The 25110-nt window shown below is 35.3% G+C and overlaps 1 protein-coding gene across 5 annotated transcripts in view; it reads left to right on the forward strand.

Moving 5' to 3' along the window:
- Nucleotides 1-2688: 2688 nt before the first annotated feature.
- Nucleotides 2689-25110, forward strand: part of LOC106669425 (transcription factor Sp9) — a 56136-nt gene continuing 33714 nt past the window's right edge. For 3 of the 5 annotated variants that reach the window (XM_014398899.2, XM_014398901.2, XM_014398902.2), the window contains exon 1: nucleotides 2692-2866. In XM_014398899.2, coding sequence (XP_014254385.1) covers nucleotides 2795-2866 — 72 coding nt within the window. In that variant the 5' untranslated portion in view covers nucleotides 2692-2794. Of the gene's footprint in view, nucleotides 2867-25110 lie in introns of all 5 variants that reach the window. The other 2 variants (XM_024225369.1, XM_014398897.2) reach the window with 2 other exon arrangements.

Genomic DNA, 25110 nt, shown 5'->3' on the forward strand with positions numbered 1-25110 from the left:
AATCCTCAAATCTAATTTACGGATTACAATAAATACTTTTAACTGTTTTCTTTTACACAAAACATTTTAGTTAATTAATTAATCTTTATGTAAGGTATTGGTTGAAATGATAAAAGTTAGAGTCACGAGCGGGATACGAACCCACGGGCCTTCCTTCGACTGACTTTTATCATTTAAACCAATACCTTACATAAAGATTAATTAATTGAAAGAAGTTATTTGGTCAATCGGACCACGAAATATAATGGATTTTAGTTTATATTGAATTTTATAAGAGTGACGATCTGCGAAATTAAATATGTCCAAACTAGAGATTCTTCAAATTTATTGGTACGAATTTAAAATTTAAACAAACCGCGCATAACATCATTACAGTTTGGGGGAGGGAAGCATTAGCGAATGCACGGTGCAGCGATGGTTTCAGAGATTTCGTCTTGGAGATTTTGATCTCGAAGAGAGTGAAGGTCGTGGTAGGCCTTCCATTGTGGAATTCAGAACGTTGATTGAAGAAAATTCATATAAGACAACACGGGAAATTGCGGAAGAGCTTAGTGTTGACACTCAAACGTTGAGCAAATCGGTAAAGTAAAGAAGCTGGACAAGTACCGCACTAACTAACCGAAGCCCAAAGAAACCGTCGCTTTGAAAGTTGTCTCCTCTGTCGTGCCACCAAAATGATCCATTTCTCCATCGAATCATCATCGCGCGATGAGAAACGGATTCTGTACTATAACAGGAGGCGTACAGGTCAGTGTGGACAAGGATAAAGCGCCATAACACTTCCCGGAATCAAATCTGCACCCGAAAAAGGTTATGGTGACTATATGGAGGTGTACTACTGGGGTTGTTCACTATAATTTCCGGAATTATGGTGAAACTATCACAGCGGAGAGATATTGCCAAGAAATGCACGGGAAACTGCAACGTCTTTGTCCAGCATTGGTAAACCGTAATGGGCCGATTCTTCTGCAGGATAACGCCAGGCCACTTGTCGCAATACCCTGCGGAAACTTACGGACTTAGGACCTTACCACACCCTCCATATTCATCCGATCACTCGATACACACTTACACTTTTTTTTGACATTTTGATCAGTTCGTGAGGGATACAATTTTTAGAGAACGCGGTAAAGCCGAACTCGCCTTCCAAGACTTTATTGTGAGTCGAAATAGAGATTTTTATGTCAGCGGAATAAAAGCGCTTATTACACACCTGCAGAGATGTGTAGCTTTGATGGACATTATTTCGAATAAATTTTCTTTATTTTATACAATTTAAAAACAGTTTGGACTGCCTTTTCAAAACATACATTATGTTTGTACTAGCCCAATATTTTTACTTGTTTGTATAGTAATAAAGGAATTCGCTGGTGTAGTATCAAAACGAGCTGACTAACCGATTATATGAATGTATTTATTTGCGTGAATGATTAAGTGCGGACAGGATCTATGGTGGAATAACAAGTACCCACAGACCTGTTGAAACAATTAGGGCCCGTTGCACCAGGCACTGTTAAAACCGTGTTCACTGGAACGTCATTCATAATTTGAACCAAGTTCCGAGAAGGGGCCGTTGCACCATCTAAGGGACCACCGTTCAACTGTTTACTTAGTATTTTTGTGTTTGTTCTTTTTCCTTAATTTTTCTTTCCTCAAATAAGTCAGAGAACTTTTTTGTCGACATTCTGAATCTATTAAAGACTCCATCATTGTCTCATTCGTGAAAATGGACTTGTTGGTTCTAAAAACCCTTCCTTTGTACACCTACCAATTCTTCGTCGTCTGTTGTTCATCTGTATTCATTCTAGTCGTTCATCCACCTATTATCCAAACGAAATTTCTTTGACTAACGAACAGGTTTTGTTAAGGCACGGTCATATGATTTAAGTTTTGTTGTTCAGATTTAGTTCAACTGGTTTTTCGTTGTTTTGGCTTGTAAAATAGTTCAAAAACAAAACAAAAAAGCCTCAATTGTATTTGAAGTTGATGCTAAAGTTATTAGAATTTTGTCGTATTATTTAACTTTTGAATTGCAGGATTTATCATTGCAAAATCTAGACGTTTGCCTTTTGCCTAGGTTACCAGGCAATGCTAGGTAGTGTGTCTGACAGAATTTGTTCACGTTTATGATAGTAGTAATTTTGCTAAAACTTATAGAATTTTGTCGTAAGCATTACTTCCTTTGGAATGAACGACTTACACAATGTACATATAAGAAATACAGATAGGAAAATGCTTGAGTTCTATTGTCAAAGAAATGTAAATGACCGGCTCCACTATTGAAAAATTAAGGTCTTTGGCACAAGACTGTTTGAATGCATTTATTGGCGTGAATGAAAATAGGACGCCTTGCCGGCCAATGGCCTAATAATATTTAATAAAAATGTCTGGAAGAAATGATACTGAAGTTATCAGTAAGTCAAATAACAGAAGATTAAGAAAGGACACTTGAGGGGAAAAGTCCTTCAAATGGAATTGAATGTAAATGAGTTTTGAAGAGGAACTGACAAGAATGAGTGTGAGGCGAGACTGAGGAGTTGGCAGACGTGAACGACCTGGAGGGGGGATAGTCCTGCCGAGGATTGAAGGAGAAGCGAAGTGGGCGTGGCCGGCCCGCGTCCTCCCATTGGCCAAGGCAGGCCACGCCCACGGGCCACCAGCCCCCCGCCGTTCGCCGGCCGGCACCCTTCAGATCTCTTCCTCCCCCCCACCAAAACCACCAGGTCCAACACAGTCTGTGAAGTGATCCCGTGCAAGTCAGACCATGGTCCCAGCCGACGACTAACAACGGAAAATGTTGACAGACGTAAGCACCAGAGTCCCCAGCGGACCACTTTACACCAACCACCACCAGATTACAAAACCCGTAAGTCTTTGGCGATTAGAAGTACCAGAAGAAAAAAAAATATATCCGTCGTGGAATAAACCGAAGGGGGTTGAATTTGTGAAAATGAATCGCGGAACTGTCTGCAAAAAGTCCAATTTAATAATATTCGGCTCCATTCGATATTAGCACTGGTTGGACGCTCATTCAATATTGGCTCTTATGTTCTTATAAAATTATCCTTTTTTTCTTGGTTAATACCATTTTCATGTTTTTTTGTTTTTTTTATAATAATAAATGTTGAGTAGATTGCCGTTATGTATAAATTTGTTTGAAGATTTCGTTGCTCGGTCAGATAGATATGGAATAAAAAAAAGCAAAACTACTTTTCTAAGTAGGCAACGTTTTGTCAAATTTATTGACATCTTCAGCCGGCCCTTGGTTGAATCTGTATCCGCATGTGATTAATTGTCCGTACTTAAGAAATAAAGCAGACTTATGGCAAAACGGGTTTTAAACTTAAAACTTAAAATCTTGGTTGAGATGGAAAAGTTAGTGTCAGGAGAGGGATTCGAACCCACCCTGAGGGTCGTGGGTTCGAATCCCGCTCGTGACACTAACTTTTTCATCTCAACCAAGACATTACATTAAAAAAATTAATTGAAAGAAGAAATTTGGGCAATTAGACCACTAAACATAATGGATTAAGACTTAAACTTGTAAGATTGGCTGAAAAGCTAAATTAGTACCCGCCTTGAGGATGTCATTAAATTTGACGAAACGTAGGCATACTTAAAAACATGGGCTTTCTTTTCTTTTTATTCCATATCTACCTGACCGAGCATCCCAATCTTCAAACGGAAATAATAATAAAGTAAAAACGTTATTTTTAACATTTACTTTAGACGTTTGGGAATTTGCTCCCATCATCAGGAATCTTGCATAGTATTACATTAATTTGTAATATTTAGTGACTTTTATTATTTAAAGAACGTGAGATGCAGTCTGGTATGTTGTAGGCAAGAAAAACATATTTTCTTTATCGTGCCAACGTTTCGATCTTTAATGAGATCATCTTCAGGGCCTGGGATTGTGTACGTCATCGTATAAATTCATATTCACATGATATATGTATTTGTATAATTTAACCAGTGTTTATAAATCCCAGGCCCTGAAGATGATCACAATAAAGATCGAAACTCTGGCAAGTTAAAGAAAACGTTTTTCTACCCCACATCACACCAGACCGCATCTAACGATCTTTAAATTACATTAATAATTTACTACATCCGTATTGTATTTTGAAAGATATTGCCGTCGTATATAAAAAAAGAAAATTCTTATAAATTATTCTTGTAATACGATCTTTTGTGAAATGGCGTTTTACGTTGCGACTTCATTTCTCATTGTGTTCAGACATAAGGAAGAACCGATGAATTCCAACCTCTACAGGCATGAAAAAATTAAAAACATACATACACAAACAGAACAAACAAAAAACAGACTATTCGTCCCGGTTAGCAATAGCTGTAAAACACACACAAACAAATATGTCGAAATTTACTTGTTACATTAGATTTTGATGTTCGGCAGAGAGAGATTTTGCCAATGCCGTGATTTAGGTTTTGGTTTATCAAACTGTATATAAATTGCTTCTTGTACAAAAAGAATTCAGATTCATTTTTGGACCCTAAGCATTTTAAATTTTATCTGATTAATTATATATATTATTATGGATTGAAAATTTCTTCAACGTCACGGTTTAACTTAAAAATATTGAAAAATAAATTGTAAAATGTAGTAATAGTTTTAACAATTGTACAAAAAGAGTATAAGTTACCTTCTACGAGAAAAAATCCATTTGTTTCATAAAGATATATTTTGATCCCGAGCATTTTAAATACGATATGACCAGGATTCAGGGGTGGAAATAATCAATACCTACACATGCACACGTTTACACACAAAAAACTTACTATCTACAGGAATAGGTTCCACAATTTTAGAAAAAAAAAACTTGCAGAAATTGACTTTAAGATATCTCACACGATGGAATTCACTTGTTTAATTTAGAACTTTTTTTCTTCGTATGTATTGTAAATACCCCTCATTAATAAAAGTTATTATTTGGGATGAAAATATCTTTACCGACACAAACATACAAATACACAAAAAATTGACTATATACAGCAATAATTTGAACTATTGTAGAAGAAAAAGTTCGTTAAGTTGACTTCAAGCCTTCTAAGTTGAATGCACTTATTTTATAAGGACATATTTGGTTCCTAAGCATATTAAATATCATCTGATTAATTATTATTATTATTGTGAGATGGAAATAATCTATGCCTACCCATACACATACAAATATCACAAATAATTTAAAAATTTTAACTAATAAATTGTAAAATATAGCAATAGTTTCACCACTTTTGGAAAAAAAATGTCCAGAAATTGACTTTCAGCCTTCTAGGTAACGGAATCAACTTGTTTTATTTAGGTTTTTTCATCTTAAGCATTTTAAAAATCATCGGATTAATAATAGTTATTACTATTGGTTGGAAAATAATCTATACCCATTCATACAGACGTACACACAAAAAAACTAACTTTGTACAGCACAAGCATGAACGATTGCTGAAAAAATACAAAAATTGATTTTAAGCTATCTAACATGGCGGAATTCACTTGTTTTATTAAAATATGTTTTGATCACGAGCAATTTAAATACGAACTATTTAATAATAATTATCGGGGGATGGAAAAAATATGCACCGACACAACATACGTACACAGCAAAAACTAACTTCATGCACCAATTGCTTCAATAATTATAGCATAGTTCCACCGATAAAAAAGTCGAGAAATTGACTTGAATCCATCTAGGTGAGGGAATTCACTTTTTTCAATTAGAATTTATTTTCATCTTAAGCATTCTAAGTACTATATTAATAATAATTGATATCAGGAGAAGATAATCTACACCTACACATACACGTGTACAAAAAAAAATGTTGAGAAAAAGTCTAGAAATACTTCCAGCCTTCTACGTGACTTGATTCACTTCTTTTAATTAGAATATATTTTCATCTTCAGCATTTTAAATGCCATCTGATTAATAATAATTATTATTATTAGGGTAATAGAGACCCAACATAACAAAAATAAAATAAATAAAAATATAAAAATAAACTGACTGCATAAATCATTAGTTTTAACAATTGCTGAAAAAGTCCTGGAATGGGCTTGAAGCCTTTTCGTGATGGAATTCACACCTTTAGTTTAAAATATATTTTCATCTTAAGCATTTTAAATACTATGTGATCAATAATAATTATTGTAAGGGATGGAGATAATATATAACGACACATACACACGTACACACGAAAAATCTGACTTTGTACGACATTAGTTTGATCAATTGTTGCAAAAAAGTCCAGAATTTACCTCAAGCTATGTGACGGAATTCAAATCTTTTATTTAGAATATATTTTCATCTGCAGCATTTTAAATAACATCTGATTAACAATAATTATTATTAATGGCTGAAGATAATCTATACCTACACTACATAAACTGACTATATACAGACATAGTTTAAACAATTGTAGAAAAAAATGTCCGGAAATTCTTCAACCCATCTACGTGAAAAAAAATTTCTTGTTTTATTAGAATACAATTTCAAGCTTCTAGGGAACGAAGGGGTTTAGGACGTCTGACTAGTACCCACGCTAGCGGTTCTTAGTTCGAATCCTGACATAGCCCATGGATTTTTAATTGAAAATAATATGAGAACAATATTATAACGCGGTTTGACCCCTCGACATCCTTCAGGTAGTTGGACGTTAAGCTGTCTCGTATGACACTTACTTTACTATACTTTAGTAAGCTTCGAGGGGAAAATAAATTATACTTACTCACTTCTTTAATCCAACATTTTGTATGTTGATAAAAAAATAATAACACTTCATCCACACACTAAAAATTGAATTTCTTATTTACTAATTGTCATTAAATCCATCTAAATAATATCAGTTATCAGTCCAAATCCTATTGCAGTAAGAGTAAGTTAGAAATAAAATGGATTTTTTTTTCTTGTTTCATGTTGATGAAATATTACTTAGAGGATTGTATTTGGTAAAAATAATTTTAAAAAAGTTTGTTTTCTCTTTTCTTCTTGCCCAAAAAATTCTGATGGCATCCTAAATAAGCGATAATCAGAATAATTACCTGATTATTAGAAGACACATCATTTTTGGTTTTCTTTAATGGAGTTGATAATTTCATCCAGGAGATTTTTTGATTGGTATTATTTTATATTATAATTGAAGATTGGCCAGTCTAGTTTTCGTTATAAATCTATTCAATTGTATCAATTGACTTATTGACATGAACTGCCCAGGATCCAGCCTGAATTTCGAGTTACGGGATTTTTCCGTTTCCTTCGTGTTGACGGCCAGCTAATAATTGTCGTCCTGTCGTCGATGGCCGATGTAAAAATTGCGATTCGAGGATAGGAAGCCGGTAAAAGTTGTCATTCGGAGCAAATCTGCGTTACGCAATCCTATTGACTACGTCGCACCTCGGGTTGCACAATACAAATTCAATTGTTGCGATAATTCTGGAAGCTCAATATAGACAAAAGAAAGAGAACGAATATCTTGGGTCAGTTGACCGAACCTGAGCGGCAATGCGTTGTATACGTCCTGAAAATGTGAAAATTTCGCAAATTTTGAATTTGAACCGTTTTGTGAAGGTCCGTACGTTCTCGCTATATCTAACGAATCGGTCTTTTTTTTCTCTGTCTATTGGAGCTGTAGACAATCAGAAACGCGTCTGATGTGTAAAAGAGAGAATAGAGATTATGTGGATTTATAAAACAGAGGACAAAACTAAAAACAACAGTCTACATGGAAAGAAAGCCAGTCATTGAACAGTTTGTAGCACAATTAACTAGAGCTACAAGTCCAGAAAAAAAAACATTACAAAAGAAAAAAAATTTCCTCCCTTCTTTCTAAAAAAAATATTGCCAACCTTCCCATGGTTAAAGAGGATAAAATGATAAAATGGATCAATCCCTGCGGTATTTCCGTCACAATGGAAGCACGGTGTACTCATTCATAAGAGGAACTCGTAAGTCCTGGGGCCAGGACAATGCGGATCTTGTTTCACTTGAGAGTTGGTCGAGGGAATCTGTTCAATTTCGTATCGGTCCATTGGGCCCGTTTGGCCCCGTGTCACCCTAGAACCCCTGGGACGGTCAGGTACACGATTGTTATCCGACGCCTCCATCCAATAAAAGTCGGCTTTCGTTTGTTTTCCATCTGTGATAGGTTAATCGATCGTAACAGTTCCTTTTGAATTTGTTTATGTGGTGTTCCTTTTGACGTTTTTCTGCACTTTAGATCTACACTGACGACTACAGACTATTTATTATACTTTAGATAGATCGGGACGTCTAAAGACTTGGACTTAAACGTTAAAAACAATGTAACTTCTACATAACATCAACACAATCAAAAAACCAAAAATCGATAATATTAAAATCACATTGTGAAATTTTTTCTTTGGGGATCACGAATATCCTGTGCTGTCTTGGTCTGTGGGATGCGTTTTGTCTTTTAACCTTTGGTATGTTTTCGCAGAATTTCTCAATATTTAAGAGATAGATGCCCTTGTCCGACAATTTGGATATAAGTTCCAAAACGAAACAATACTTAAGAATCAATGTGTACCAACTTTAACACTATAACAAATAAAAAATCGATACTTCTAATTTTAAAATTGTGAGATTTTTTGGGTTTGGTTTTTCTTGGGCCTGAGGAGTGATGCCTATTCTCGCTGTCTTGGTTTGTCATGTGCGTTTCGGCTTCTAACAGATGGTATCTTCTCGCAGGATTTTCAATATCTTAAAGGTACTTTTGTCCTAAAAATTGGCTTGGTTACCCAAATTATATTAATACTAATAGTAGTATTTAATACACTTTAAACGCAGTTTAGGCGTTTCGAGTCATTTTCATCAGTCTATCTGGTCTATCTAACCATTTTGTTAGGTCAGACGCGTTGTGGGTCACAACCCAAAAACAAATCCAGTACTGAAGAGGGTGAGAAGGGCTCCACAGAATAAAGTGAACGGAAACGACCAAATTACCACAGTAAAGCTGATTTTCACCAGTGCTTCAAATTATGTTGACCGATTATAAACTTGCCTAATTATAAAATGTCTCGGAAGAATTGAACCTTGCCAACTTACATGTCAAAACCACTGAACATTGACATTCTAGATCAGAAAATATGTAAATAAATAATAAAATGGTTCGTTTTTATGAGGGTTCGCAATAGTGAAGGCCATATCAACCTCCGATATTTCGATTTTTGGGGGAAAAAAAAACCACTTGGCAGTATTTTGCGTACAAATTCAGGACCTTCTAGCGATGAGTCGCTTCATCAACTCCTTAACCGTTGCGACCAACGGCACCCTCAAGATTTGTTTTTCGATGGAGTTCTTTCATTATCAGGGATGTGGTCGCAAATTGATTCGCAAGATTGCCAAGATTTCGGCTTTTCCTAAAGGCTTCAGCAGGACAATACGTATAAGGTTTTGAATACTTGTGGCTTACAATAAATAAAATCAATCTTATGTAATAAACATAGTCATTCTCACAAAACTGAGACATTACTGCTATATCGTTCGTCTGGATACACATTTACCATTACCCTAATGACAATGTTGTTTAACCATTTTTTGTTGTTGTTAAACATGATATGAATCTTCATAGAGCTGATATTCTCGCTTGGGCCGATCAATTTTGCCAGGCTATATATAACCTCTTCAACGTTTGGAATTGGCATGGGTATTAAGACTGGAAAAACACTTAGAATTATGGAGGATGAGGATTTTTGGCTGAGGTTATTACATCGGGTTTTACTTTTATCAAGGACAAATTGAGGTCATGTGTTTGGTTTAGACGTAAAACGGAGCAGTAAGGATTATGTTTTAAATTAAAAAAACGAACAAGGCTTATAAAAATTCTGAGTTTTTAAGTTTAACAGGGCCCAAGGAAATGGGCATTATGGGCTGTTGGCAGGCCATTCGCCAGTTTGAACAAGGAGTTAAACATACCAAGTAGAATTTAATTGACGGCCCATCAAGCCGGCCGAAGGGTAATAACTTGGGCAATGACTAGAAAGAATGCGCGCACATTACGAACCGGCGGGTGTAATTTGCCAGGGTGAAAACGTCCGGTCGTACGTTCTCAAATCCCTGACCATGGCCAACTCTCGTCGGGACAAATTGACGGTTTTCGACCGTGTCATGTGTCGCAGACCTGCAATCGTTGGAAATCCACACCGGCTGGAAGTTAAGAGCGCGGAAAAAAATTGCTTTCTCTTCTGCGACCAGGAAAGCCTTGAGCAAGGGACCAAATTATTCTTACGTGATACATTATCGCAATATTCGTCCGTAGTTCTCTATTTCAAACGTGCTTATTTGTTTGCCTTACGACGTTCGGTTTGCGTGGATGACCTCTTATCACCTGTTCGATCGTTACGATCATCCGGACGTGCAATTATGACGTCGTGAGCCGTGAACGCGCTAGAACAAACGGCTAGAATCAACAATGATCAACTACCTTAAAAAAAGGCTGTATTATTTGTTTTTACGGATTGCTTTCTAAAGAGTCTATCAGCTCAATGTTTTATATTATTATTTTTTGAAATAAATATGTAATACCTAGTATTTTAAAACGACAAGCGGAACATGTAGTTAAAAGAAACATGATAAAGGGTTTCCAAATAAAAAAAGGGCTGACGGTGAGAAATCGAGTAATAGCCATTCATGTCCCCCTCTTATTTCCCTAAAAAATCATTAATAATAAAGCATGTAAAAGAAATAAGGACGTATACAAATGGGCCGGGATTACGCAAAACAACCTCCCCGTTATTACTTAATATCGCTGGGTGGTAGGTAGGAAAAAAGACCGAGGGCGAGCCCGGTTGCCGTTGTTTTATAATTGGCGTAGTGTTGCGTGTTGCGGTAACCCTCCAAGTTCACGCCTGCCCTAATCACGGCTTCACCCAAACAAATCCACGCCCCTGGAAACTTTCAGGTTAAAATCTGCGAATAGGTGGATGAGGAGGCACCTCCGTGCCGCTGTGTAATTTCCCTATCCGGTGGAATTACAGAACTCGAGTATCTATTCTGTCTTGTCCATCAGCCACTTAATTTCATTATTCCTGATAAGCAGCTTAACATTTATAGTACAACAAATCTCCGAGTGCCTGTAAAGATTTTTTCGGGCAAACTGCTTGTTTCTTCCTAATCTGATATCTGATGGTATATTTCTTTTCTGGCCAATATGAATTACACTGACAGTTTGTCATGTCAACTCAAAACAGGTCAAAATGTCAATCTCCCGATAAACTGCCTAAAATGATGCTATAATCTTAAAGTGTAAAGGCCATCAGGAAGATAACATTGCAGCTGGACGCTCCAGTCATCAGATCATCTCAGCTCCGATGACAATGTTGATCCGTCTGATGAAGACCGCACCACCTACTTCAATAGAATCGCGGTTTACTTATAATAACACGAAACCTCTCCGAACTAGCTTTATTTAAACGAAATCGATGATGCGAAAAAGGGTTTGACCAATCTTAAACAATCAGCGACACACCTTTTCTTTAATATTCGAAATTAAACATCATTGATTTAATCATTCATTTTTTTACCAGTCAAAATTTTTTATTTTAGTTCAACCTAATCACCATCAATATTTTTTAAGCAGTATATCATGTGCTATTTCTTGCAAGGTCGCTAAATTTTGCTCCTATCACTATAGTCACAAAATAATGAAAGAAAAAGAGGAAGAATACAAAATAATATATAGAATAAAATCACTTCCACAAACTGAAACAGGCCAACCTTCAAATAGTAACCTCTAGTCAGACTATACATCCCACTTGTACAAAATCTCTTTCATAATTTTTTTAAATTAACTGGTTCCTTTTTCGGTCCGCTTCATTTCGCTATTATCCCAACCATCCGCGAATATTTGATAATTTTTTTTTTGGTACCCTCAGGGTGCCGGTGTTTTGAAAAAAAATCCCATTTGTAAGTATGTCGGGTTCGAATGCAGGGCCGCTGGATTACCTTTACCTTACAGTGAAGAGCGTCGTGTCAAAGACTAAACCTTGCGGCCACCGACAAAAAGGCTTTTCACCCTATCCTAAAGCTTTGTGGACATGTTATCTTCCTTCTTCTCATAAACTATTTTTTGAATACGAACTAAAATAGTCAAGCACTACATAATAAAACCAAACTACGCATCCCCGGTCCACTCCATTTTCCTGGTTAATGCAATCATTGTTTATTTAAAGAGAATATGGCTTTAGTGTATTTAAAAAACCTTGATTTTTTTACCTTGATCTTCTATCCCGAATTTCATAAACTATTTCATTTCTTAACTTTTTTCCAATGCACTACAAATTGGGAAGTGTTTTAGAAGAAGCAAATCTCATTACAGCAGACACCAGAGGTTATTTTGTATGTACCTTTTGTGGCTATTTTTTCGTGGTTTGATTCATTTTTCTGCTATCTTTCACCATGGGAAAAAAAAGGTTCTTGGCTACTATCAAGACAGATCGTTTCCTGACATAAACTAAATCATCATTGCATCTGTGTCCGCTTCTTTTCGCTATACTAGTCGAATAGAAAGGAAGAAACAAATATGTGACTGTATACTTTCCTGTCATTAACAAGTAATCTAATTTGATGTGCCATAGTTTTATCTGTGGCGTTGTTTATACAAATGGTACTAAACATTGACTGATTTTTACCGTAATTTTTTTAAAGCATTAAACTTTTACCTATATCCAGGTAGCTCGATATAGGTAGTTAAACCGCGTATCATTATTATTTTGTTGGTTGCTGCCTTCCCTGTTCGTGTTGTCGGTAAACAAATGTTGACCATAAAAATCTGTGGTTTTATGCGGTTGCTGTGTGAGTGGATGAATCAAGCCGAACGTGATTAAAGCATCTGGCCGTACGACATAACGTTTCTGGTAGTTGTTTCCTTTACAAATGACTTGTGGCCTCAGCAGGGTAGCACAGCGGGCTTATTCAATCCTCTAAGCACTTACACAATCTTGGCGAATTTAATTTAAAAAGAAAAACCAACCAGTATACTGTACTCTTCACGTTTTTCGTTTAAAACTAGTGGCGAAAAAAATTTACAAGGAAAGTTTAGTTATGTAACAGTTTTTAAGGCCAATAGACTAGGCATGTTGCCGGGGATTTACGATTAAAATCCTAGGCGATTCGTAGGTGTAATTTCCTCGTTATTTTCCAAAACGTTTGTCACGAGTTAAAATTAATGGCCTTCCTCCGGGTCCATATTGCAGGAAGGTTCTTTTCTTTGTTCACTTACGTCGTTAACCAATCGAGATTCAATCGATCCGAGGAAACGCATATAAATCCACCCCGAGGGGTTTTAACAGAATAGACAACGGGGACCGGTTTCCCACGATATGTCGATAATGGACAATTGGGGCCGGCCTGAGAAGGCGCACACGGAGTACAAAGTACCTGTTCGTCAAAAGTCAAGTGCACGTGTGGATCCCATTGACTTGGAGGGTCAATTCGAAACAGCTCGTGCGCCCTGCGCGCATCTCGCAGGACGGAACACGTGTCTTTCGCTAATATCCAACCGTTCTCCCTTTGTCATCGGACCACTTCGGTTTTTATTGTCAACAATCATTGCAAGATGTTTAAATAAGTCGCACTTTCTATCCCAACTCTGCGGTCAGGTTACCATATTTTTTTAAATTAATAAAATTATATATAGGATATTATATATGTAACCATATCGAAACCAAAATAGTGCAAGTGTTTACTTATTTACCAACACGACTGCAACTTTGATTAAAGGAATATTGTATTATCATTCCCGGGAATAAAAGAATTTTAAAATTCAAAACGGTTTTTGTTATCTATGTGACATCTTGTTAACACTACAGCTATTTGTGTAGTATTTAGTGACCGTTTATTTATGATTACAGATCGTGAAATGCGTTCTTGTGTGACGTAGGTATAGAAAAACATTTTCTTTATAGTGCCAACGTTTCGATCTTTATTGAGATCATCTTCAGAGTCTGGGATTCTTTTTGTTTTGGTGGATCCATTCTGATGTGAAGGAATCTACGTTTAATCATGTTATCCCAAGTATAGGATGTGGTATATGCAGATCCTCCTCTGGGCAGATGGTGCCCTGGCAACTCAAGATATTGTTCTAGGTTTTAGAGATTTTGGATGTATTCATCGATTATCTTGGATATGAAATTTTTACCTGCCAGTGCTTAGTGCTGGCTTATGAGGTTTTTTGATCAGAATAATCTCTTTTAATCTTTTGTCTTTTGACCTTTCTATTCAAGCATTGATAGCATGTATTTCGGGATTGAGTCGGTAATGTGTTTTATTGCTTATATTCTGATCAGATTCCTTCACTGGTTTTCAATCCATCTTTATACCTCTTTTTCCTCTTTGTAGTCTGTTAAAACTTTATTGGATGTTGCAAAGAAGTTTGGATCATTTTGAAACATAAATGTTTACAGAATCACTGTCGTACCAAAGTCAAAATTATGCAGCAGATTCAATTTACAGTACTACACACCTCCGGGACATTTATTTGGTTTATTGACAAAATTTCGAGAAATCTGAAAGGGGCTTCGATTTTTTTAGTTTTAATAAGTAAAATTGTGATATTTTTTGTTTATTGAATTGAACTGCTTCATTTTCTTTTTCTGGTGTATTTGATTAGAGATATTTTCTTCTAAACGGATTTTGTGCAATTCGTTCAAGTCAAACATCCAAACTTTGTGTAGAGAAATTTTCATGAAACTAAAATCGACTTTTTTTGGGAGGATTTGGCTTCAGTATTTTCGTTGGGATTTTATTTGAAGAAATACAGTGGCGTTAATTTACGTAAAAATCCATTTTCGGCAGCCGTCCCGCTAGAAGGCCATCGATTGATTCTGACGGTCTAATAAGCTGTCAGAGGACAAATAAGAAAATGGGGAAGATTAAGGATATGTTTATTTCGACTATTCTCGACCTGACAACTGAACGATTGACAAACAAATCGTTAGACGATTTTGAACCACGGTTTTTCTTCAACCGAGCCCAGTTCTATGGATTAGTTTCAAAATGTTATAATAGCAAGAATAATCAATAGTCAAACCGCGACAATTGAATTTTTACACACCATTTAATTAGAATATCATCTTTTCCAGTATTAAATCCAGTGATTAAACAGCGAGGGTAAGCGAACATAAAGATTCTTGAAACAAAGTTTCAGACATTAAGGACGCTTTAAAAAAAATCCTTTTAACCGAGTTGATCGGAGATAAAGGTATTCTAGTCAGCAAGTCGGCCTCTGTAGACCCTTGTCTGCTGGAACGGTAGTCGTTTTGAATTGCGTTTCTATTTATTAAAGAAGCCTTGGTAAGACCAGTATGGTCCACTCAATCTTCGTCCTTGGTTTCTTGTCTTTGTAAAACTGTTCAATGTTGGTGTTTCAGGTTGGTTTGTGGATATTCCATTTAGCTTAATACAAGACACCCCCTTAAAAGAAATATCTAGAACAGAAGTGGCATTGAATCAGGTTTAAATACCACCGAGTGTGTTGGTAGATTAATGGGCAAACCTCCTAAACGCATTTAATAAATTAGACCATTAGAACCGGGACAGAAATGTGAAACGACAGATCCGAAGAGCGGGTAGCCCTCCGCCCCCTCCTAGTATTAATAGAGTGGGTAATAGCTCTAGCCCGGGGCTCTTTCCTGACCCGAGAAAAATGCCTACGCATCCAGATGAAAGAGAAGATTGAGAGGTACACGGGCGCCGACACACAACTTGGCTCGGGGTTCGGACGAAGCCCCACCGGCCGACATTCGTCGTACCACGGGGATAATTGGTCCTGGCGAACCTTTGCCCAATTCCTCCAAGGTGCAATTAGATGGCAATCTACGTTGTTTGCTCGAACAAAGTACCAAATGTCCTCTTTCCGTGCTGACGTTTATTGCAACCGTCATCAATCATTTTATGGTACTGATAGCAAACCGAGTGATGTTTTCAATTTAACTATGCCAATTGTCTATTTCTTCTATTTATTTTCAAGTTTACAGATAGATAGAGGGATCCTATGATCTAACCTATGACTATAACATTTTTAAAATAATATTTGGCACTATTTGACGTCAAAATAACTTCATTATGAACAAAATTTGTAACTTCATTGTCACACAAATGACGGTCAAACCCAGGCACTGATCTTTCTTTTCCCCAAATTCGTTTCGATGTAAAGATTATTCTTATTTATTTAAATGGAGGCTAAACGATCAACTTCAATTGTACAAAAATTCAGAACTTTTCAGGGCAATTATTGAAAGCTTATCACACTGACATGACAGTCAAACCCAGATAGATGCATAACTGAACAGTGAAGGGTGCGAAAAGATTTTTGTATATAGACAAATCAAGTTCTTTTCGACGTAAAGATGATTCTTATTTGATTTAAATTAAGGCTACGCGATAAATTGATAAATTTCATAATAAAAATCAGGTACTTTTCACTGAAATTATGGAAAGCTGATCACATTCATAATTCAAGGCTGTGAACAATTTTTTCTAAAGATAAAAATGAAGTTTATTTCGGCGTAAATATCATTCTTATTATATATTATATATTCGTATAAATTGAGGCTACTCTATAATCTTCAATTGAGAACTTCTTAATAGGAAAATCGAGAATTTTTCAGTGAAATGAAAGAAATCTGATCGCACTGATGACAGTCAAACCCAGATAGATTTATAACTGATGAGTCAGGGCTGGGAAGATATTTTTCTACTGAAGGAAATGAAGTTCTTTTCGTTGTTAATTCATTATTGCTTCTTTTTAAGTTGACACTACACGACAAACTTTAATTGTGAACTATTTTATTTACAAGCTAAGGTTAATCTTCTTGGAATTATGGAAAGCTGAACGTACTGACATGACAGTCAAATCCAGGCAGTTTATGATCAGTGGAGTCTGCGAAGTTTTTTTTTTCTACTGATGGAAATGAAGTTCTTCGTTGTAAAGGTCATTACATGTTTTAACTTGAGACTACACGTTAACTCTTAAAATCGTTCACAATTGAAGTTTGTCGTGTAGTCTCGTGGAATTATAGAAATAAACATACTGACATGACAGTCAAACCCAGGATGATTTATGATCGAAATGTTGAATGATGGAGTGAGTGCGGTGTTCAATCCTTTTTAAAAAAAGATAGTTCCTACTCACAGTAAGTTGTTTTCCAACGATCCGGATTTCGAGCCCTTAGCTCATCATCAGGTTGTAGAAATCCTTCAACCTGATGATGAGCTAAGGGCATGAAATCTGGCTCGTTGGAAAACAACTTACTTTTTAAAAAAGGATTGATTTATGCTCTGTCTAGGCTGCGAAGATTTTATTGTACTGAAGGAAGGAAATGGTCTTTTCGTTGTAAGGTTCATCAATAACTTTTCCGTGAAATTAGGTAAAACTGGCCACACTGACATGACAGTCAAACCCAGCCAAACTGGTCAGCGTTCTGATTGACTTTTCTTTGTATATCACAAAGAATTAATTATTCAAAAATCGTGAGATGCGTTCTGGTGTGATGTAGGTTTCAGAAAAACATTTTCTTTATCGTGCCATCGTTTCGAGCTTTATTGAGATCATCTTCAGGGCTCAAAGTGTTTGTCTTCTGTGTACTTACTTTACTTTTGGTTAAAAATTCAAAAATAAAAATGATAACCGGTCAAACGCGACTCGGAGATTTCACTTCAAATTTCACGAAACAGAGTGTAATGTTTCAAAATTCAACTTAAGACTAAACCACCACAGAACGCAAGACCGTTATTTTTTGATTTTCAATGAATAAAAATGTGACTTCACGCCGAAACCGTTTCTGGATTATTCAACGAATGCGATTCTTAAAACAGGTGTGCGTGTTTTGATTGAAATCGTCCTAGCTCCAACATGCAAGAGTTACATTATCTTGAAAGAATTAAAGAAGGGTTGAATTTTTCTTACCAATTCAAAAACAATAAAACCGAGTTTTACTTTGCATAATAATACAATTTGAAAAAGGTTATACTCTTGTTTGTAAAGGTATAAAACGTGAAGGTAAAAACAATCACAAAATGTATAAGAATTATGTATAAGAATCACATGTCTTCTTACAAAGTAGAAATGAATCGTTAAAACTGTCATTTTATATTTTAGGTGTTTGCATTTAAATCTATTACAAAATGCATGATTACATGATGATTTCTTTAAATAAAACAATTTGTTTAAAATGTAAAAAATGTAAATTCTTAACGATTGTCAAATGAAAACAGGTAGGGTTATGAATATTCGTGGCTTTCTCAAGGCAGGTGTCAAGAGGGTAGTTTATACCCTTTGAAGTTCTCATTCGAAAAGAGTCAGGGGCGATAAGGGGTTGATGTACTGCTGCTCTACACGCTTACCGTCTTGCATGCTCCCTCGGTATTAATCTCGGTGGGATTTTATTAGCTTATGTAATAGCTATTATCAAAGCCCTAAGGAGGCCCCTCCTCACACTCCGCCATATCTTCCTTTCAATTAATCAACCCCCGAGGGCTGAGCGACGTGCCGCCCTTTGATATATCGTCGAAATATCACGGCAAAGCACTTTATTACAAATTGCCTTGCAGATAATCCGTACGCCGACTAGGCGGGATCGGTGGCAGGGGGGCGTTTTGTTTACTCACCTGGGGGTAAACTCGTAAATTTAACACTTTTTATGCTCTAATTGCCATTACCGTCACAATGTAATGCTATATGCAAATTGATTCAGTTTATTATGGATTTAAAATTAAATCGCCCGAGACAAATATTTTAACTACTTATTTGCATAGAGAATAATACAAACATGTAAATCAATTATAGTGTTACAGTAATTTTGAATCGCACAGTGAATATTTCCATATTCGTGGTTCTTGTTTTATCTCAACACTTTTTCTTGTTGGAAATTATTAACTGTTTATACAAAAGTACCTACGAAACTTTTTATGCGCTTTGCAACTTGGCAGGGTTTTAGAAACTCAATGTTTTTGTAGCAAAAATATCAAAACACATTTCTCTCTCCTTGTATGCATTTTCTTGTCTGGACCTTTTTAACGAATGTCGTTCTGTAAGGGTCAACAGACTTTTTTGCACGAAACTTTTTAAAATTGTCTTAACTTCTCTAAACCTGTTTTAACCAGATTTATTCAGATTGCGTAATTAAGAATCCTGTTTACATAAAAAAAACATCTAGACATATTCAAGCACTTTTTTTCTAAATTAACTTGCCTAAATATTTTTAATGAGACTAACCTTGGTACGGACTTATAAATTCAATGTTTTTGTAGCAAAAATGTCAAAACATGTTTCTGTCTCCTAGTATGCATTTTCTTGTCGGGACCTTTTTAATGAATGTCGTTCTGTTAGGGACAACAGACTTTTTTTGCACGAAACTTTTTAAACTTGTCTTAACTTCTCTAAACCTTTTTTAACAAGATTTATTCAGATTGCGTAATTAAGAATCCTGTTTATATACAAAAAACATCTAGAAATTTTTACGCACTTTTTTCTACATTAACTTGTCTATATATTTTTAATGAGACCAATCTCGGTAGGGTTTTATAAATTCAATGTTTTTGTAGGAAAATATTAAAACATGTCTCTCTCTCTTTTTATACATTTTCTTGTCTGGACCTGTTTAACGAATTTCGTTCTGTTAGGGGCAGTAGGCTTTTTTTGTACAAAACTTTTTAAATTTGTCTTTTCTCAAAACCGTTTTTTTTAAACCAAATTTGTATGGTTGGAAGTTATCAAGAATTATTGTTGTATACAAAAAACCTTTAGAAATCTTTCTCACTTTTTTCTAAATTAACGTTCTAAATCTTATTAATGGCCTTATAATTGCAATATTTTTGTAGCAAAATGTCAAAACTTTTCTCTCTTCTCTTATATATTTTCTTGTCTGGACCTTTTGAACGAATCTCGTTCTGTTAGGGACAACATGCTTCTGTTTATTGATTTTGCATAAAACCTTTTAAATTTGTTGTCATATTTTTATAAATTAACTTTTCTGAATAATTTTTTAACAAGATTTGTATAGTTGGAAGTTATCAAGAATTATTGTTGTATAAAAAAAACCTTTAGAAATCTTTCATACTTTTTCTAAATTAACTTGTCTGAATCATTTTAACAGACCAATGCTGGTAGGGACATACATCAATCTTTTTGTAGCAAGGTATCAAAACGTGTCTCTCTTCACTTATACATTCTCTCGTCTGAATCGTTTTTTAACCTGGTTTGTACAGGTTGAACGTTATCAATAATTACGTTTACGTAAAAAACATTTGGAATTTGTAAATGCATTATATTAAATTGCATCCCACGATTTTCTTTTGTTTAAAACTTGCCCGAGCTTTTTCTGTATTAATGCAAGATTACTGATTAAGTTGATTATTTTTATTAGTTTTTTGTATAGTGCTGCTTATTAACGGGCCTTTAAGTTCTGGTTTGGCGAGTAGAGCTTTCCACACCAGCGGTTACAAGTCTGCCATGAAACCAATCAATTGCTACACTTATTTCCGCTAAATACTTAGTAGTTTTTTTAAATCGCTTATTGTGATTATATTCATAAACAATTCTTTATATTTTGTCATTGTAGTGTCTTGTATGTGTATTTTTGGCATATTGATTTAATTAAATTTATAAATTTGTTGTTACTTACATTTTAAAATTACATGTTATCAACTATTCCTTACTGACAATAATAGTTGTAGTAATAATTTTAAACTTTCATTAAATCATTAGCAGTTAGAACAATGTAAAGATGCGAAATTGATAAAATTAGTAAAACTCAATATGTCAAAACGTAAGTTGTTATGAGTTGTTTGACTACTGACTTTCCTCTTAAATTAACAGCATTTCGTTTCAGATAAGACCATTTCCTGCCTTTCTAACGTTTTATTAACGACTTAATTGCCGAGATATCGCGCATCGTTGCAACCGTTAAAGATAAATTACTCAACTGGTAATATAAAGTTTAAGACCTCGTTATTAATTTGTAGCGACACTTTCGCTTTTTGTTCTCAACTATGCAAAAAAATGTGATTGAATTTGTGCAAGAAGGTTGAAGTGAATAAGATTTTTTTTATATTTAGAAATCCAAAAATGCAAATAATTGAAGTCAGCTCTTTGGCGTCGCAGGGGTTCCACGCCCCATAAACCAAGGTTTGCATTGATTCCCTTTTTTTGGCTCCATTGTAAAAGAACCCCAAGGAAATGGAAAGAGCCCTTGTTGTGACATGTTTTGGGATGTTAACATCGCCGTGGCGGAAGCTGCTAACGACTCCCTCTTGACTCAGCCTTTTTGCTCCCCAGTCGGTAAAACAAGACCTCTCCGGCTAACTCGGCAATGTTGATGGACTTCGGTTTTCTTACGGGCCAAAAATAAAATAGCGAACGGATAATCGATTATTCAGGTGGATGCTTTCATGCCGCATAAGCAGGGTGGGCCAATTTGCATCAGGGTCGTTTTATCAGGGAAAATTCTCAGATCTGCGATTCGGTTTTCCTCGAGGACTCGTTTTATAAATATTCTATTAGACTATGCCATGTTTGGAGGGTTTATTGTATTACGGCTTCATGGTTTACTCATAGAGGACTTTTTGACTTGTAAATCCTTATCAATGGAAGTCTCGCGCCATTTTTCAAAATCAAATCAGTTTCTTTTTATTCAGAATAAAAATATCTGTCTTTCTTCCAAATGTAAAAAGCGATTAGGTACATTACTTCATCTTGTTTAGTTCTTAGGTAAGGAAGCTTTCTTGATTATTATCCTTACTTATAAAAGAATATTTAAACATTTGGGGTAAAAATCGAAAGAAAACAGGAGGCAGCATTACACAAATCACTAGTCAAAAAGACACTTTAACGTTGTTGCTTAACTATGATTAACTATGATCTTAAGTTTTTGGGGCTAGCTTATCTAACACTTTCAGGGTTCTGTTTTTTGAGTTTTCCAATCGCCTTGTCACTGACCCATTTTCGTAAAATTCCAATTGTCTGTTCAAAATTGGACCGGTTTATTTATATATCCTTCTTTGTGAATAGGTTCCGAATGTCGGAGGACTGGCAAAAAACAAAACCCATTCTTTTCTCCTCGGCCCGCCGTCTCTTTTTATCTTGCGTTTTTAACGACCCTCTCATAAAAATGTCGGTTCCCTTTTAGCCCGTGTCAAAACCACGAATAAACATAATGCTCCTCGGCCTGGGGAATTGGTTTTTAGCCGGTTTCTACCGAGGAGCGATGCCGTTTCGCACCGGTGCCGACGATGACCTGAGACGAGCCACCCTTGTTTTCCAGAAGACGCCCGGAGAAACGTCAGCCTGTCAGGCGTGTAACTGACGGGTGAAAAGTGACAAAACCAATTCTGGACCTTCGGTTTATCCCGTTTACACATGGCTTATGAGAAAAATATCTCACATTTAAAAGAAAAATAAAGAGACAGTACGAAAGAAGTATAAAACAAATATATTTATAAATACTCTTGTTAATTTCAATTNCAAATATATTTAGAAATACTCTTGTTAATTACAATTTATTGGTTTATGAGAAAAATATCTCACATTTAAAAGAAAAATAAAGAGACAGTACGAAAAAAATATAAACAAATCCTCCTCAGCAGGTCTCTTTGGTAAATCGGAAAAATACTGTGTATTTTCATACACTCGGTAAATATTTTTTGTAATAAGAGAAGGGATAAAGCAGTGCATAAATTGAAATGGAGCAACTTCTCCTCTTTATAATTTGATATTTTCTTTTTAATGTTTCTCTAAATTTCCACTTATTGTTTACTTCCTTTCAGCCTAAAGTTTCTTTGATCTTCTCCAGTTTGTTTTGGCGGTTAGAGTTTTGTCAGTGTGTTTCCGCTTTTCAACACTGATCACTTTAGTAAATAACTTAGACAAAGAACACATTGAAACAAAATCCTCTTCAAGATTTTTTCTAATAATCATTTACAAAGTTCAATTTTACAGTTGATTTATTTGCTTTTTTTCATTATTTTTTACGGTGTTTTATTGTACTATTCAAGTCAGAACTTTTAAAATGTATATCAACTCTTAATAATTATTTTTTTACTCTTGATAATTCGAACAGCTTGATAATTCTAATTATTTTTTGGTCTTTTGGATTTCTAATTATCAAGAATTGACTATCATATACTAGCTTACAAGTAGCTTAAAAAATAATGTACCAAAATCTCTTATCACAGGATAAAGAAGCTCCTGCAAGAAATAATTATTTTTAAGTTGTTCAACTTAAGTTCTTCCTCTGTTTCTTACCGGCTACACAAGTTTAATTGGAGGTAACTGTTTTTTTAAAACATTTTTTTTCTCGACCGAACATGGCCGATCCCGTTTTTGTTTCCCATTGATCGGGTACGAAAGGCAGGTGAGGGCCTCCAATTAACTATAGTGGCCCACAGTAGCTTCCGGTAGCCGTAGAAATATGATTTATATTCATAACTTCGGTGTGCCCTCGGGGCAAAGCATTAGTCCTCATCCTCTAATAGTTTTAGATAAATTATTTGTCTGGGAACGGACTGTTGGGGCCCGATTCGGAACCAAATTGGTCGAGGTGCCGAAGGTGGAGGCGATTTGTTCTTATTCGGCCACATTTATGACTTCATCTCGGCCAATAACGGCAAACCTTTTCCCTTTTCTTAATCAATGCTAAATAATTTTCATTGTTTAAATATTTATGTTGAATTTAAGTATGAGATTCTATATAGAAAACCAAGACTATTGGAATTGGATGGAACCGTTACCAACGCAAGCACTGATAATTAATTGTATAAATTTAAAAGAAATATTACAAGTCAGATAGACCACGTCAATAAAAATCTGCGATGTAAAAAAAAAGGATGCTGTGAGGGATTGAGAGATACGAAGGTAGAAGAGAGATATATAAAAGTAGATATATAGAGACAGAAAATGATAGATAGATAGATATATAGATACGTAGAGAGAATGAGAGAGATAGGGAGAAAGAGAGAGAAAATGAGAAAGAGAGAGAGAGGGGGGGAGAGGGAGAGAGAGATAAACTACGTCAATGAGAGTATGTGATGTTAAAAAAGACGCATGTTGTGAGGTATTGGGAGATGTGAAGGGAGATGAGAGATAGATAGATAGAGAAAGAGAGAGAGAGAGAGAGAGAGAGAGAGAGAGAGAGAGAAATGAGAGAGAGAGATAGATAGATTGATAGATAGATAGAGATATGTAGATATAGATAGATAGATAGAGAGATAGATAGATAGGTAGATAGATAGATAGATAGATAGATAGATAGATAGATAGATACATAGGTAGATAGATAGATAGATAGATAGATAGGTAGATAGATAGATAGATAGATAGATAGATAGAGAGAGAGATGAAGAAAAAGTTTGTCCTCCCTGGAGTTCCCCAAGGCTAACTTCTTGGTCCGTTTTCTTAAAACTCTTTATAATTTTCTGACGATCTCAATATAGAAAAATGTAAACTTATTACATTCTACAACAACATCATGATATATGTTTTGTTTTTGGTTGTAAATTATTGTAGACCGCGTCAATGAGAATATGCGATGTAAAATAACAGATCCTGTGAGGTATTGAGATATATGAAGGGGAGGAGAGAGATATACAAATAGAATCAAAGACCAGAGAGATAAAAAATGAGAGAGAGATAGAAAGAGCAGGAAGGAAATTGAAAAAAAAAGAGAGAGAAAGCCTGGTGGAAGGACGTGTTTAGATATTACTACAAACTCTTATAGGCTCCAGAGCTTTTATTCTCAATAGGTATAATAAATAAATATTTATAAAGAAGCATATGTACGTATATTTATAAGCATACAAAACTCCAGTGTACTACATGCTAGTGTAAAAAGCAATATAGAAAGTCAATAACATCGAATTAACAGGCTAAGGCATGGCGAATGGATGTAATTTATTATTTTAATACATTTTCCCTCTTAAATGGCTAATTATAATCGCTTAATTTTCTATTTATCAATCCATGTATAAAATGAAATCGGTTAAAATCGCTAGGGAATTTTACACCTGCCCTAATGGTGAAGCTAGCCGAAGGCGGTGCAAACCGAAGACTAAGTCAATTTTCTCATAAAAAGAACTATTTTCATGC

The sequence above is a fragment of the Cimex lectularius genome, unplaced genomic scaffold, assembly GCF_000648675.2.
Source record: "Cimex lectularius strain Harlan isolate CLEC.00 unplaced genomic scaffold, Clec_2.1 scaffold11, whole genome shotgun sequence".
In the NCBI taxonomy this organism is placed as follows: domain Eukaryota; kingdom Metazoa; phylum Arthropoda; class Insecta; order Hemiptera; family Cimicidae; genus Cimex; species Cimex lectularius.